The following is a 16,464-nucleotide window of genomic DNA, read 5'->3' as shown; positions in this document are numbered from 1 at the left end:
GGCTCAGGTAGGTGTGCTGGGCCTGTGCCCCCGAGAGGTGCAGGATCGGGGTGGTGATCGTGAGCCCTCCCGTGCCAGCTCAGGGTCACCCAGCCCTGTCTGTGCTCCCTGGGCAGGGGGATGGCTGTGCCCTGCTTTGCATCCCTGGGAGCCTGTGTTGATGCAGGCCAAGGCTTTGGAGAGCCCCGAGATGCCCCGAGTTGTATTTGTGAGGCCAAAGCGTGTGTGCTGTGGCTGCTTTGTAAATCGTGTGCATTGCAGCCCTGCATTGCCTGCGCAGTGTTGAGAGAGCTCCCCAGGCACAGGCCGGGCAGAGCTGCCCACGGGGCACGTGCCTGCCTTTAGGGGCTGATGGCCACAGCACAAAGCCCCGGATGCTGAAGGGCCTGTGTCTTTTATCTGTGTCCCTGCAGGCAGAGTCTCCAGGCCTGGGCTTGCTGCATGAGAGGAAGCTGGGGGCTCCCGCGGCCCAGCTCCACGAGGGCTGTCGGGCAGCGCTGTTCCGTGCCCAGGCCCGCGTAGCAGAGTTGGAGAGCCAGGTGAGCCCCATGGCCTGCTGGATGGGGGAGCAGGAGCCACGCCTGCTCCCAGTGGCATCAGGGGCACAGGCAGAGTGGAGGAAGCTGCCCGTCCAGAGAAGGCTGCGGCCAGCAAGTGCTGCTGTGGGGTCTCTGTCCCTTGGGCGGCACAAGGACCTTCTCCCCGGGTGCCCGGCAGGTGCAGACATTGGAGCTGGCACGGGCTCAGGACAAACTCTTGTTGGAGATCCTCCGGCAGCGGCACCAGGAGGACCTGGATCTCCTCGACAGCACCCACAGGTACCCGCAGGCGAGAGCACGTGCTCCCTTCCTTTGAACGGGCCTTGCCTACAGCCCTGTCCCTCTCCCCGGGGGGGGGAGCGCTGGGGCGCTGCCCAGATCCGTCCCTGGGGCGGGCAGGCCCAGAGCTGTGTGGGTGTGGAGCTGGTGTGGGCAGAGAGGAGCCCCACAGATGAGCCAAGGGCAGGGTTTGCTCTCACCCACCCTGTCCTGTGGGGCAGAAGGAGGAGGAGCTGTTCCCAGGGCCAGCATGTCCCCAGGCAGGGCTCAGGCTGCGGAGAGCCACGTGTTTCCCCGCACCCCCAGCGCCGCCGCTCTGCTCTGAAATCCCCGTGTGAGCTGTGGGTGGAGAGGGCCGACTGCTGCCCTGAAGGTAACACTTCTTCCTACCTGAAGGTAACACTTCTTCTTCCTGCGGGCAGGAGCCAGGCGAAGATGTTAGAGGAGACCTGCAGGCAGCGAGAGCAGAGGCTGCGGCAGGAGAAGGAGCAGCTGGTGGCTCAGCTCCAGGGGCAGAGGCAGGAGGCGGAGCGGGAGCGGGCAGAGCTGCTGGCACAGCACTTGGCCGAGCTGGAGCGTCTGCGAGAGCTGCAGAGGTGAGAGTGGCACGAGCAGCGCAGGTGTGGGGCCGGTGCTGCTGGTTGTGGCAGAGGAACTGGGGAGTGGTTTGGGGCCAGGGTGACAGGAGCCTCCACAAGCACTGGGCTGTGGGCAGTTGGTGGCGTTTGGAATGGGGATTTGCTTTGTAGCCGGATAGAGGGAGACGTGGCTGGAGACGTCCTTTCCGAGTGAACGCGCTGTATTGTGCAAGATGCTGAGCCCAGTGTTTTATCTCCCCCAACCCCCTTTTATCCCGGTCAGTGAGTCACTGCTGCCCACACACTGGGGGTCAATGAGAAATCAGTTTCTAGTGGAGAAGCCCGTTCTCTTCCAGCTGTGGTCCGTGCCCAGTGCGGATGCCTGTCGGTGGGTGCCCGGGGACAGAGCCCCGTGCCAGCTCAGCTCCTGGGACCTGGTTCCCAGGCCCTTGACCAAGCCTCGTCCCCACTGCCTGTCCTGGGGAGCCCCAGTTTGTAACAGCCCGTGGTGGGCTCCTTGCCCGTGTCCTGCAGGGTGTCTGTGCAGGAGCTGCGCAGAGAGCACGAGCAGCAGCTCCAGCAGCTGAAGGGTCTGAAGGACCAGGAGGTTGAGGCGGTGACCAGCGCCACTTCGCACACCAGGTACCGATGGCTGCCATTGTGTCCCTGCGTTGGTCCCTGGCCGCGGTGTTCCCTGTGCTCCAGGGAAGCAGCCTTGGACCGTGGCACCAGAGGCCACCCCCTCTCCCAGGCCCTGCCTCCAGGGACGCTGAGCTCTGCTGATGCAGGAATACTGCTCTGCTCTGCCCCAGAAGGGTTCGGGGCAGGGCTGCCCGGCCCTTGGCCCACCACACGTCCCCCTCTCCATCGTGGGGAGATGAGGTGTGTCCCCCCGGGGTGACCCTCCCCTCGCTGCTCTCTGCAGGACTCTGAACGGTGTGGTGGATCAGATGGAGAAATTCTGCGGCACCCTCTGTGATGTTTTACGGAAGGTGGAGGCCACACAGCAGACGACCTCCCAGGAGCTGGCCATGGGGACACAGAAGCAGGAGAAGTGTCTCCAGGGTATGTCTGCCATTCCTCTGCGCCAAAATGGCCACGGGGTCCCCGCTGGGGCTGGGGACACCCATGAAATGGGGAGAAGGTGCTCCGAGTCAGGCTGAGGCCTGGATCCAAGGCTGGCAGAGCCTTGCCTGCCTCGGTCACTGGGCTTCTCAGGGTCTTTCCTTTCCAACATGGTGTCCTGGGGGATGTGCCGAAGGTGCTGAGCACAAGCGCGTGCAGTTCTTCTGTGAATACGGGGTAGACAGAGTGGGACTTCCCTCTTCGTGCTGCTCACGGCCCCGCTGCTGCCTCTCCCCAGAGCTCCAGGACAGCCTGTGTCAGCAGCAGAGGGAGGCGGAGGAGGATGGGTGCCGGTTCCGGGAGATGGTGGCTAAACTGGAGGCCAGGCTGGATGAGCAGACTCGGCTGCTGGAGGTGAGCCCGCCCTGTGCCCTCTGCCCAGCTCAGCCCTCCTGTCTGGGGATGGGCCGTGGGTCTTGCCCACTGGCGGTCCCTGGGCTGGAGCCTGCGAGTGGCATCTGTGTCTCCTCTGTGTCTGAACCCAGGAGCACCAGAGGTTGCTGGCGGAGCGCTCCAAAGTGGAATCGCTGGAGGAGGCGCAACAAGCGATGACCCGGCAGCTCTTGGAGCGAGTGGAGCTGGAGAAGGCGAAGGTGAGGTGGGGCGGAGATTTCCAGGTGCTTTTCTCAGGTCCTGTGAGTCTGAGCGGGGCTGCGCTGCGGCGTGTGGTAGAGGAAAGAGCTGGGTGCTGGGCTGCAGCGTCCTTCCTCTGCCTCCTCAATCCCACACCCAGTTGTGTGGCGAATCGCCCTCAGATCCAGCCTCTGGCACACGGGTGCGAGAGGCTGCCGTGTGCGTGCACGGTGCTGCAGCTTCTGGAGGAGCGTGGGGCCAGAGCTTTCCGCGCAGGGTTCCTGCCAGGCGCCGGGGGCTTGAAGCAACCTCTGGGTGTTGGCCGAGGTTCAGTGGCAGAGGTGGGTTTAAAGGAGAAAAACGTTCCAGCAACTGGGACTTAGTGCTTTCTCTCTTCCTCTCTGGCGACGTCTCCAGAGCGCGTTGCTGCAGGAGCGGCTGGCGGTGACGCGGCAGCACGCGGGGGAGCTGCAGAAGCTGGCGGCCGAGCGGGCTGAATTTGACGCCCAGCAGCAGCCACTGAGCAAGGAGCAGGCCACGGCCCGAGCGCTGCCCGTGGCCTCCCAGGGAGAGGGCCCCGAGAGGAGCCTGGCCAAGGTACCGCAGCAGAGCCCCTGCCCATGGCCTCCAGCACCCGCTTGGCAGGCTGCCGGGTGGGTCCTGCCTACAGGGGAGTCGTCGAGTTGTTGGAGGCAGAGACATCGCTTGGGGTGGTGAGAATGAGGCTGTTCCGGGAAGAGCCCGAGGCCGGGGGGTGAGGGTGCTGCTGGAGTAGCTAGTGGAGTTGCTCTGCGCCCCAGAGGGGCACACACGAGAAGCTCATCCGGGGCAGATGTTTCCCATCTCTTGGAAAGACACGAGAGAGCATCCAGGACGGATCAGGTCATGCGCTGGTTTCCCCTGTGCCCATCCTAGGAGTGGGCCAAGGTGAAGATGTGGGCCCACACGCTGAGAGCCCAGGAGGAGCAGCTGGCGAGGGAGAAGGAGCTGCAGGACAAGCTCTGCCAGGAGCTGAAGGCAGAGAGGGAGAATGTGAGCGAGGCTGCACTGCGCATCCGGCTGCAGGAGGAGGAGATGAGAAGAATGACCAAGGTAAGCGGAGCGTCTGCGCTGCCGTTGCCAGCTGCGCACGGGCTGGCAGCAAAGCTGGGCTTCCACTGCCCTCCCAGAGCAGGGAGGGAAAGCCTGTCCTGGAAGGGGAAGGAGGGGACGCCTGAAGGAGTCCTGCTGGGCCCAGGGCAGCGAGGGTCCCTGTCCCCAGCCTCCCCAGCCGCTCTGCCTTGCAGCTCTCCTCCCAGAAGTACGAGGAAGGGCAGCGGGCCCTGCAGGAGGCACTCAGGGCCGAGTCGCAGGACCAGTCCAGGCTGCAGGCCCTGCAGTGGCAGTTGGAGCAGTTCAGGCAGCAGGAAGAGTGTCTGCAGCAGGCAAGTACCCCCTCGGCTTCCCTTCTGGGCCTGGGGCCGCCGTGCCAAGGGCCCGAACCTTTGCCGACATCTTCTCTCTCTCCCTTTCTCCCCGGGACGGGGCAGGGTCGGCTGAGCATGGCTAAGCAGATGAGCCGACTTGAGCAGCTGCGCCAGGAGGTGTCCAACCGCCCCACGATGGTGCGGCCCGCAAGGCAGGACTCGAGTGCCCCTCTGACAGGCTCCTCCAGTGTGCCGGGTAAGGCTCCGTGCTTGCTGCTGGTGGGGAGGGACGTATTGTACTCCCCTTCTTGGGAGGCTTGGGCTGCTCCTGGGGGCTGTTTTAGTTCCCCTGCGTATCAGCCTCAGACGGGAGGAGTTGGCCTCCTCGTCTTGTGAAGGAGCTCAGCGAAGCTCTGAGCCAGGGCAGTGCCAGGAGAGGGCAGAGGGGCCAGGAAGGGAGAGGCTGGTGGTGGGTTAAAGCCCGTTTGCCCTGGGAGCGCGGGGAGGACCCTGCTGCAGGGACCCGCAGGCAGCACCCGAAGGGATGCTGTGTTGTCTCCATCTGCGGATCCTCTGATGGTGGCAGCACCACACAATCAGGCTTCTGTTCCATAGGGAGCCTGGGAGGTGTCGAGGCGCTCCAGGCCGCTCTCGAGAAACTCGTGGCCACTGCCAGCTCTGCCGAGCTCAGTGCCACGGTGGCGATGATGAAGTTCCGGGTCCTGCAGGTGAGGTGGTGGGCGACTGGGGTGGGAAGGGGCTTCAAACGTGCTGGGTGGGAGCAGGGCTGGGTGAAACCTGATTTGAGCCTGGTGGGAGACAGCCCAGGCTGTGGCTAAGATCATTACTGAGCTGTGGGGCTGGGCGGGCTTGTAGAAGACCCGGGCACCTAGAGGAGGGATGGCAGAAGCAAGGACGGGTGGCTCCTCACAGCTGGTCTCAGGCTGATGGACAAGGTCCTCGGCACTGTGGGGTCGCACTTGTCCTCGCCGTGTCCCTGGCTGGGAGGAGCCAGCTGGCCTCTGGCTTCATGATGTCCCTGTCCTCTCCCGTCGGCCCCCCGATTCCCTGCTGGGTCCTTCCCCAGGCGGGGCTGCTCTTTGAGGCTTCCGCTGTGGGTCTTGCTCAGAGCGTGAGGTTGTGGGCTCGGGGCGGGGGGAGCCCCCACACCCCAGGGGGTGCCACGGGTGGTACCTGCCCACTGCTGACTGCAGGAGGGAGGGTTTGGGATGCTTCCCTCCCTCCCTCCTGAGTGACAGCCAGGACTGTCAGCCCCCTTCTGTGGCACCCTCTGATACCTCTTCCATCCATCCCTCTCTTTTCTCTTCCCTTCCCCTTTGCCCCCTTCCCCTCTCAGAACCGCGCTTACTTAGACGAGGAGCAGCTCTTCCTGGAGTCCCTGAAGAAAGCGCCCTACAACACCGCTTCTGTGCGAGGCTGAAGTGGTGACGCCCCTTGGGTTCCCTTCCAGGACACTCCAAAGTTAGTTTCATTGCCACATTAATTAATCGGTTGTTCGCTGTGCCAGGTTGTCCGCTATTTCATCGTCAGCACAATCCCAGACCTTTTCTTTATGTTCCAGGGTGTTCCACTTCTTTTCTAGGGTTTGGAGATCAAAGTCTATCCTTGATGAATTTCTCGTCACTAGTGCAGGTTGTCTTGACCATGCTTCAAAGTCCCACTTGCCTGAGCTTCCCACCCTCATACTTGTTCCCGTGGGGGCGGTACCTGTAGCCACTGGCATGATCCTTCACCACGGCTACGAGCAGATGTGAAGTGGCCTGTGTCAAGAGCCGCAGTTTGTTTGGCCTCCATTTCTCTTGCCAGTCAGAGAGGGACCTGCGGCTGTTGACTGCCAGCCGCCGAGGAAAGTGGCTGAGCGGGAGCTCCTGGATGCCGCTGAACGTGTGCGGCTCCTCCACAGCCAGGGAGTTTGCTTTGCTCAGACAGACCTGTGTTTGGTCTAGAGATGCACAGAGCAAGAACAAATAGTAATTCATAGTCTCTCTGTGTAAGAGACTCAGAGCCTCTCTTTTTCTCCTTTATAGAACAGCAGCCTTTTCAATACAAAGCAGCAGCAGCCCGAACCTGAGATGGCACAAGTCCAAACTGAGATAGAAGATATTACTAATGCAGCAAGAGATGCTGAAAAAGAGCAAAGGCGGCAATCACAGATGTGAGAATGTTAATGTGTTCTTCTCTTTGGATTTCTAGGGCTTCCCAGCTCCATTGCTGCAGAGTTAATGTAAATAGTGTTGCCACAAGTTGGACAAAGAAACACTCTGTGGGCCTGGTTGAAGAGGCTACATGTTGGAGGAGGATTAGAGCAACACAGAACTTTGCTGCAGTTGCATGAGTTATTGGGGCTGTTGTCATAATGAACTAAACCCCCATCGCTTTCATCGCTGTTGCATGAAAATGTAAAACAGAATAAAATCCTCTGGTGCTGTAACCAGTAGTGTCTAATGTGTTTAAATATACTTCTATTTTCAAAATCCTATTTCAGAATGTTTCAAATGGAATTGTGAGTTTCCATTCAAAATTGGTGCTATATCCTCCTGTGCAAGGCCAGTGAAGCTGAGCCAGGCACTAGGGCTGTTGTATTGTGGAAGCCAACCTGCTACTGCTTTGGGATGCACGGGATCAGAGCAAAATCTTCACACTTAAAAACATTATTTGAAGTTAAGATAGAAGGAAAACTTCTCCACTTGCTCATGAAAACTAAAGAAAGACTAGATCATTTGTATTCTGTTTGAAGAAGAGAGGGCATTACGGTGAATTATGTGCGTGTGCATCTAAATTTTCTAATGCCCTTTTTTTTCTTCTCACATTTTTCAATTTAGACTTTCTCGGGTATTTTGTTCCCAAAGCACTTTGTTGGATTTTATATTATTTGTAAGTGATGTCACTCAATATTTCACCAAAACGCTTCATTTGATCACGTAGGAAGGAAACGTTTGAGAGCAAAATAAGACAAATCTAGGATCTAAATAGATTGTTTTAAATTATGTTCTGCCTTGTGCTACTGTCCATCTGGGCTCGTGTGGCAATACCAGGGCCTGCAGTAAGACACAGCACCCAGCCTCCATCACCCTCCACGTGTGCTGTGGGGAGAAGCCTTTCAGCTGTGCCATGCCCTGCTCCTAAGCTTCGTCGATAAAGTGCAGATGAAAATCAAATCCTAGAACCGGCTGAGGCCAACTGGAGGAGTTTCACTGAGGCCAGAGGCTGGGTTCTGCCCTTGGGCCACAACGCCCCCCAGCAGCGCTACAGGCCTGGGGAGGAGCGGCTGGAGAGCTGCCGGTCAGAGAGGGACCTGGGGGGTGATAATGAGCCAGCAGCGTGCCCAGGGGGCCAAGAAGGCCGATGGCATCCTGGCTTGTGTCAGCACCGGCGGGGCCAGCGGGGCCAGGGAAGGGATCTGAGCCCTGGGCTCGGCACTGGGGAGGCCGCCCCTCGCTGAGGGGGAAGCGCGGGGGACACAAGATGGCGGCGGCGGCGCTTCGCTGCGGGCGGCCGGGGCTGTGCTGGCGGCTGCCGGCGGCCGCGCCGAGGGGCCGGGCCGCGCCGCCCGCGCCCGGCAGCCGCCCGCTGTCCCGTCTGCCGCCGGGAAGCGGCCCCAGGCCGGGCGGGCAGAGGAGGGTGAGTGAAGGAGGGAGGGAGGGAGCGAGCCGCGTCCTTCCTCGGCGGCGGAGCCGGGCGCGACGGGCCGCGCCGTCCCCCCCTTTCAGTCACTGAACAGCTTCTCCGCGGCTGCTGGTGTCGTGGCGGTCGTTGGCGGCCACCGTCGTGCTGTGCGGGGGGCTGCTGGCCGCCACGAAGAAGGTGAAACGGCGGAAGGAGGAGGGTGAGTGCGGCGGGGAGGGACTGGACCCGGCCCGCCGCGGGGAGGCCGCGCTGCCGCGGCGGGGCCCGGCCTGGGCTGCCGGCGTGCGGCCAGGCGGGAGAAGCCTCCGCAGGGTTGTAGTTTGCATTCAGATGATGTACTTTGTGCATTCGGATGTCTTTTATCTACTCGGGCACCCCACTGCATCACGGTGTGCTTTACACAGTGCTGCTCTGTGCCTACGTGTATAGATGTGCCACAGAAAATTTTCAGAAAGTCAAAAAAACCTTCAAGGTTGAGCGTTCTCAAATTTTTAAAGGCACGTTCGCGGTTGGAGTGGTTGGGTTTTTGTCACGCACGCTGCAGCCAGTCGATGCAGCACACGGGGGCTTTCTGCTGGTTTCACTCAGGGTACTGTGTGTGCCCATTTTACTCTCCTGCAGGAGCTGCCCATGGGTTTCATTTTCATGTTTTTAGTGTTTCCAATCAGAACTGCTACAGCTTCTGCGATATGGTCGGTTTGCAAAGGATGATTAGTCTTCTGTTTCATACCAAGCCAGGTACCTGGCTTTCTCCTTGTTGTCTTTTTTTCTAAAAAAATAAAAATACTATCAGATGATAGTGAACGAGATTATTATGTTTCAAAGGAGTTTAGTGATGCGTACAGTTTTGACTAAAATGGAGTGCTTTTTGCAAGTCTTGTCCACATGGAGCTTCTGCACAACGGGTGTTGGTAGATCTTGACATTTCAGCATCCCGGGCTGTGACTTGGAGAGGTTTCCTGAATCTCAGCTGCTTCAGAAGCTTCTCTTTGGAAGCAGCGTGGGTTGTGGCATGGATGTGTTTGATCCCCTCTTGGTTTTTTGTAGACCTGGAGAAGGAACGGAACCGAGGCATTGGGAAACTACTTCCAGGAGGTCCCTTCTCACTCATTAACCATGAGGGACAGCCCAAGACCAGCAAGGACTACATCGGCCAGTGGGTGCTGATCTACTTTGGCTTCCCACACTGCCCTGACATCTGTCCTGATGACCTGGAGAAGATGATTGAAGTGGTAGATGAAATTGGTATGGGAATTTGGTTGGAATAGTGGTGCTTTTTATGGGAGCTTCAGGTTTGTTGTGGTAAAATACCTCAAACAATAATAACTGATGGGTTTTTTTAAAAAAAAAGCTTGCCTGCTGCTCAGTAGTTGAATTAATTGGTAGGTGACACTGACATCCGTCCATCTGCCCGTCACTAGGATCTGGCATGTAGAGAACGACAGTACTGATCTTTCTGCAACAGGGGCCTTGTAATAAAACGTGATGGTGACAGGTTACAGGGAACGGTGCCACTGCATTGGAGTTTTGCCAAGAAGTGGTTGTGGGGTGTGTTAAGGTTTTTTCCTTTCTTTTATTCATGTTGAGAACAACTCTCTGCAAGAGTCCCTTCTGAGAGTGTGCTGTGGAACAGAGGCTGGGGGAAGGCTGTGTGATAGAGGTGGTTTTCTCAGCCTGCAGGCCCTGAAGAGTTACAGAGCAGGGGTAATAGTAACGAGGGAGGTGGGAGGGTGGGCTAATAGGAAGAACATAGAGTGAAAGCTGTGGCTGGAACGTGAGGGGAAGAGCCTGAACTGTGTCTTCACCCTCCCACTCCACCATCACAAGGGTACGTTCGTTGTCTTGAAATGATAAATGCATCATGTATTTTCTGCATCAGAGCCCATTTGTCATCTCCGAAGCAGGGCAGGGTCTCCAGCTGAGAGGCTGGAAGTGTAGCTGCAGCCAGCCCAAGCACAGACCGGTGGCTTTCACAGCATTTGCTTCATTCACAAATCACATAAATTAAGATGCACAAAATGGCCTTAGGGTGGACTTGGATTGATGTTATGATAGTTTGGCTGTGAGCTTGTTTAAAGGGAGGTGACGAACGATTTTTAGTTCTCTAAGAAAAACAATAATTGTTAATGTCACAGATAGAATTCCATCTTTGCCTAACCTGACCCGGGACCCTTCATCACCCTTGATCCTGAGAGGGACAATGAAGAAGCCATTGCCAGATATGTTAAAGGTATTACTCTTTTCTTCCTTGATGTCTTATAGCATGTAATACAGAGCACTGAAAAGGAGGCTCTTGATGGGATTCTTTTCACTAAAACGTGTACATCTCTTCTTTCTATCTAGAATTTTCTCCAAAGCTGATTGGATTGACTGGTACCAAGGCACAGATTGACCAAGTGGCCAAAGCTTACCGTGCGTATTACAGTGAAGGTCCCAAAGATGAAGACAGTGATTACATAGTAAGTAAATGTAGAGCCTTTGCCTAATGAAGGACTTTGGATAAGAGCAACGTCTAGATGTTAAAGTCAGAAGACAGCTGTTGCAGTCTGTGCTGAAGTCTTGCATGATAGAACCCTGTTGCACTGATGTGTTGAGCTCTGTTTTAGAGGTCTCAGTCGGGATCGAGATGCCTTCTTACAAGCTTAGAACCTCACTGAAACCTGTTTTAAAAATGTGGAATCCCAGGCCTGCCTACAGAATAGCATACGAGCTAGCAAGCCTGGCAGTAGTTTGAACTTTTTTCTGTCATGTACTGTTTTTGTCCATCTGTTTTTCCTCTGTGCTCCAAAGTAAAAACAGAACTGGGAAATTAAGGCAATAGGAAGAGAGAGAAATGAGAGGCAAATCAGGTCACGATTCCTTCCCTGCCAAACCTACCAAGGAGCGGGGTCATCTTGGCAAGAGACTTGGGTGATGCAAAGCCTGCCTGCAGATACCGTGGAGATCTTCCTCCTGTGTCAAATGACTTCGAAGAGAAGGGATGTTAATGCTAAATTGTTAGCATAAAATATGTGGAGTAATAGCGTGAAAGGGGAAACGGAGGTTTAAGTGAGGCTAAACTGGGCAGTCAGAATCTTATCCTCTGGCAGTGAATAGGACTGGTTATAGGGCTCAGAGCTGCTGCCAAGGCCTTTCTGACTTGCCACATCCTGAGCAGACTGGAAGAGTAAAGGAGGTACAAGTGATACAGCAAGTGAGGATACGTGTTGTCTGATCTTTTGGTTTTTTTCTTCATTACAAGAACTAAGTGCATCAGAGAAGACTAAAAACAGGTTCAAAAGTGAACAGGTGATGATGGTTCTTGTTGCAGTGGCCATGTGAGAAGTGGCATCCCTCCTATGGATGCCCATGACAGAAGTTTGTGGGAGTCCACAGGGACACCTGTTAGTCTTTGGAAAAAGCAGTGTGTTGAGGATTACAAAATGCACAGAGATCTTTGCCTAGTTCGGGAAGCCTGTGGGCTAAAAGTGTTTGGAAACTGGGAACAGAGGAAGATAGGATATTTTGGTTTTATACTCCTCTTTAAAGCAACCGTTTCTGGCCACTGTTTGAGGTAGGATGCTGAGGAAGATCCGTTTTGGTCTAGTCCAGTATTGTCTGTTATTAATCTGTTTTGAAAAACACCTGACTGCAGCGAATAAGTTATGCACGTGGAACAAAAAAGCGGTGCGTAGAAAGAGCGAGAGCAGCAGCAGATGATCTCGGTAAAGAGAAGGTGGAATCGCACTGGTGATATGCATTGCTCTACATTACTGAAAGGGGTATGAATTGAGAGACCAAGAACCTGTTTTGGCTTAAAGCGGCAAGTCAGTAGCTACAGAAGTCTGTGTCTAAGATACTGTATTTGAGTGGAGGAGAGAAGCTTGCTGGAGAAATTCAACACCAGTTTAAATCCATCTAGCATCAATCTGAAATCAATCTAAAAGTACTACTTAAAATCAGATTTCTAAAAGGGAGCTGGTGGAAATGCAAGACTGTGTTACAGGAACAGGATTGGCAAAGGATACCCGCTCAGGAGCGGGGAAAAACATCAGTAGAATCTGACGCTGTGTCAGTGAACTGAAGTTGATGAGAGATGATGGAAGGAGGCTGGAAAAGCTGAAGGAGTGCTGCTCCTGAGGGAGTAAACCACGCCTGGATTCTGGCAAACCACATGTGGGTTCTGCATGGCCATGAAGGGAAAGTACAGGGGCTCAGCCATGGAAAATAACTCTGTAGATGACGGCAGCTTCAAGGGAGGCTGGGGAGAGAAACCGAACTGCAGAATGTGACTAGAGGTGTAAGGAAGTAGGAGAAGGGGTTCAGGATCCAGGGAGAATACTGCTGGTCTGTGCTAGGGTTGTGAGTCTGAGAAGGGAAGGGCAGCAGGGAAGACAGGCCCGGGAATTGGGAGCAGGAGAGCAGCCTGGGAGCCCCAGCCGTGGTACCAAGGAGGAAGAGTATACTTGCACCTCTCAGGATTTGTCGTAGGCTCTTGGTTTCGAGAGGCTGTGAGCTCTGTGTGCGAGGCAGGAAGGCCAGAGGACACAGATGTCTGAAACAAGATGGAAAGAGGATACCAGCAACAGACCTGGGAGGGAGAGCTTGAGCCTGGGTTTGTGCCTGCCTGAGACTTAGCCAGGTAATTACTGCTCTGTCAGTAGGAGGTGGGGAAGAGGAAGAGGTCCACTACAGCATTAAACTTCACTGCTTGTTTTGATTTCAAAAGAGCACTGAGATGACCATTTGGAAATTATAATTTCTAAACATCTGAATTTTTCAAGTAATACTTGAATGTTACTAGTTCCTATTCAATAATCTCAATTTTATATTTCTCAACACCAGGATATCCAATTTACTTGTTTTATTCTGTGGTTTACACGATTGCATTGACACTCAAATGGGGATCTTATACAGTGGGAACAGTGCAGGCTTCAGACACACCTTGAGAAACAGTGGTCTTCTGCATTGCACAAACTGCACTCCATCCTGACTGTATCTAATCTTCCGTGGGCTGGGGAGTTAATCAGGTAGCCTGCTCAGAGCATTTTTTTTTTTTTTTATAGTTTCCAGTTGAAGGCTCTAAATTGTGATTCAGCTTCCTTAAAATGTCTCTTACAACTTGATTTTGTGATCTTATCTTGAAAATCGTAGAATCATCTAGGTTGGAAACTAGAGTAAAATATTTGGGTTAAACCTGCTTCAATAACATTTTGAGAAGCATTATTTCAGTGGCAGAAGTGCCATTAATTGTATGCATCCTTTTAGCTTGTGGAAATGTTTATGTGATTTCTTTTTTTTTTAACTTCAAACACAGTTGTACTCTCAGTGCATAAGTACATTTCGGTTCTTTTTCTCCAGTGGCAGTGAGACGATGTAGGCACTTGAGCGATCACAGATTCATGGCCTCCATTTTCAGTACTTTGTCTCTTTGCTCATAAAGATGTTGTCACAGTTAGATGCAGACAGTACTTGCAGTGGCATTTTAAATAAATTTACAGTGGAGTTAATCATGACTTTGAACCTTTTTTAAGGTTCTTTCAGTTCAGACAGTAGAGGGAGCCCCTTCCCAGCACGTGTAATTCCCTCTGCACCAGGTCCTCGATGTGCAACTCCGGTATCCCAGTGATGCTCTCGGTCCCATTGTTTGCACTGACAGTGAACTCGATTTAATGAATTACCTCTTTTTATATTGGATTTACATCATTTTAGCAGCAGGAGCTTGAAGACCTTGTGGGGGCCATGGAGCATCATGAGAAGTAGAGGGGAATTGGGAAAAGTGAGGGGGAAAGACTACGAGCCTGCAAGTTTGCCCCAGCCTTGTGTGTGCTGCAGGAAGGGTGCCTGCAGCTTAGGGAAGACTTGTCTGATTAAAGTATTCCTTCTCACATTCTGAGTATGCAGTTCGTTTTCTCTGTTTATTTTCCTGAGTAAAACAGGGAGAGATCGCTGAGGTGATGCTGAGGTTTTCCTTATCTTGCTTTAGCTGCTTGGTGAGAAGTCTTGTCAGACAGCTGAACCAAAGGCTGAGTGGGACACTGTGCTGCTGACTAGAGATGAGCAGGATGTTGCAGTATTTAAAGGGTGGCTACAAAGAAGATGGACACTCCCATTTTACAAAGGGTGACATGGAAAAGCTGAGGGATAACGGGTAGAAGTTACTCCTGGGGAGATTCCAAGTGGACCCGAGGAAAATTTTTCACAAAGCGAACAATCAGCTGTTGGAATAATCTCCCCAGGGAAGTGATGGGTTCCCTAACGTTGGACACTTAGATTTGGTTGGATGGGGTGCTGGGCCATCTTGTCTAGACTGGGCTTTTGCCAGGAAAGGTTGGACTAGATGATCCTGAGGTCCCCCTCAGCCTGATATTCTGTGATTCTGTGATCTCCTTTATCAAGCCACAATGTGCTTTCTTGCAGGTGGATCACACAATAATAATGTACCTCCTGGGGCCAGATGGTGACTTTGTGGACTATTACGGCCAGAATAAGAGGAGCGCTTGAGATTTCTGCTTCTGTTGCTGCACACATGAGAAAGTACAGATCCTAAAACACAAATTCTTCAAAGATTGATGTGAACATCACCTGCGGGTTTGGCTGTAATTGGGCGTTGGGTTAAAGCAGAAGCATAAAGTGTAACATCCTGTCACCACATGCTTCCTTTCTTCCAGATGAGAAAGGCAACCATACTTCTGCAAAATACCATTATCAAGAATCTCTGTAGAGCCTTCCTGATGGATATTATGTGCAGCAGTGGGTAGGCTACAGAATGAAATTCGGGACTTCTCAGAAACATTGTTGGCAGCAAAAAAGGCTTTTCATTTGAGAAGAACGTGTGTATCACTGGTAAAATTAATTGGTGTCTCTTGGCAAGACATCAGCGAAGGACAGTCACTGCAGGAGGAGGATTACTTGATGAAAAGTCATGTGGACCGTGGCATTCTCAGAGGACCTCTGCCTTCTTTTTTTTGTCTGCACTGTTTTGCCTTCTGGGAGGGGCAGTTACAACATTATAAGCAGGAGAGCCTTAAGAGGACTTCTTCATCAAGTCTGAGAAGGTGGAGAGCACTGAAAGTGTCAGCAGCTTCCACACATAGGACCAGCCCTGTAGTGTGCCTGATCTCTTCCTCATTTGAATACGGAAATGAAATGCTGTTTTTCTTGGTGATTTTTCCAGGTGAATTCTGTTAACTTAATAAGGAAGTGAATAATGGATTGCAAATAGATTTTTCTTCCGGTCTAAATAATTTCATGCGTAGTTGGGCCTGGTTGTGCTATGGTGAGTAGTGGAGTGGAGTGGATAAAGGGGGTCTGTGGCCATGCATAGGGCTGTCGGATAAATTCTATGCAGTGCAGCATTTGAAAACAAAGATTGCTTTGTATAAGCAATATATATTTTTCTTTTTCCTTAGTTAGGATTGACCAGTATATCATCAGAACTTTGTATACTGGTCAAGCTTCATCTTCCTGCTCTCTCTCTTTCTAAAAAGCAGTGTGTGTGTAGAGTAGTGCAAACCACAAGCTGAATGTGCATTTTTAAGGTGGCTGAACCCCAGAGAATGGCCCACAGGAGACAAAACAGAAAAGCTCTTGGTGCAAGTCCCGGAGTGTTTCAGACTAAATGCAAGTGTTCCTGCACTGGTGTTCTTCTGAGTGTGGGGGTTGGAAGAGAATGTTCCTGTCTGAGGGACGGTGCAATGTCTGTGGGAAACTTCCTTATTTCCCAAATCCTGAAAAACAGTAAACTTAACCTGCTTCAGAGCGGTTACGATGAAGCAGTGCGTAGGTCCCCATCAGCTGCCCTGCACTGCTACGGTGACCTCCGGGGCGTATCAGGAAGGTTACTGTGAGTATGTCTAAGACTGCACTCTTCTGATAAAGCTCTTTGAAGGAAGACAGTACCAGTTTACAGTGGGGATTCTAAAAAGTGTCTGAGTAGAATTAAACTCAGGAGCTGAAAAGGAAGTCAGGTGGTTTTTTTTTCCTCGTTGTGCTGGCTGGCTTGATTGCAGTAGGCAATAGGAGTGGCTTTGAAAGGAAATTTCATGCTTTAAGTCCTCTGTTCGAGGCTGTGTCAGATCCAAGGTGTTATCAATAATATTGGTGTCTGTGATAACTGGCACCCTGGCAATACCGGTTTTATTTTCATGGAGTGGTTGCAAGTGTCAGCACTGTTTCTAAAGAGCCTTTCCTTTCTTGTTATTCTTCCCCACAATCCTGGAGGTAATTTATTTCTTTACAGAGCTGACTTTTGGCACCTGTTAGCTCTGCATTTCTTTGGGTGGCTGTGCACCAGTTTTTTGCCACAAGACAGGCCATGGCTTGACCTGCCGGTGA

The 16,464-nt window shown here is 53.2% G+C and overlaps 1 protein-coding gene and 1 pseudogene across 1 annotated transcript; both read left to right on the top strand.

Moving 5' to 3' along the window:
* The first annotated feature begins 197 nt into the window (after positions 1–197).
* Positions 198–6,946, top strand: LOC141965933 (fas-binding factor 1 homolog). Its single transcript, XM_074918141.1, has 14 exons — positions 198–539; positions 718–818; positions 1,241–1,414; positions 1,931–2,038; positions 2,322–2,461; positions 2,760–2,875; positions 3,007–3,114; positions 3,512–3,691; positions 4,010–4,186; positions 4,381–4,518; positions 4,624–4,756; positions 5,116–5,228; positions 5,858–5,982; positions 6,715–6,946. Exons 1-13 carry the CDS (start codon positions 375–377, stop codon positions 5,939–5,941), a joined length of 1,737 nt encoding a protein of 578 aa, XP_074774242.1. The 5' UTR covers positions 198–374; the 3' UTR covers positions 5,942–5,982; positions 6,715–6,946.
* A 1,040-nt stretch (positions 6,947–7,986) lies between these two features.
* On the top strand, positions 7,987–14,957 carry LOC141966247 (protein SCO1 homolog, mitochondrial-like; annotated as a pseudogene).
* The last annotated feature ends 1,507 nt before the right edge of the window (positions 14,958–16,464 follow it).

Source organism: Athene noctua, chromosome 14, assembly GCF_965140245.1.
Source record: "Athene noctua chromosome 14, bAthNoc1.hap1.1, whole genome shotgun sequence".
In the NCBI taxonomy this organism is placed as follows: Eukaryota; Metazoa; Chordata; class Aves; order Strigiformes; family Strigidae; genus Athene; species Athene noctua.
Note: the sequence above shows the minus strand (reverse complement) of the source record. Positions and strands in the feature narration are given on the sequence as shown.

Excerpts from the sequence above, each read along its gene's own strand:
- LOC141965933 (XM_074918141.1), top strand. The coding sequence starts at position 375 with ATGCTGAAGGGCCTGTGTCTTTTATCTGTGTCCCTGCAGGCAGAGTCT. Across the intron at positions 819-1,240 it reads CTCCTCGACAGCACCCACAG|GAGCCAGGCGAAGATGTTAG; the intron begins GTACCCGCAGGC and ends TCCTGCGGGCAG. Across the intron at positions 4,187-4,380 it reads AGATGAGAAGAATGACCAAG|CTCTCCTCCCAGAAGTACGA; the intron begins GTAAGCGGAGCG and ends TCTGCCTTGCAG.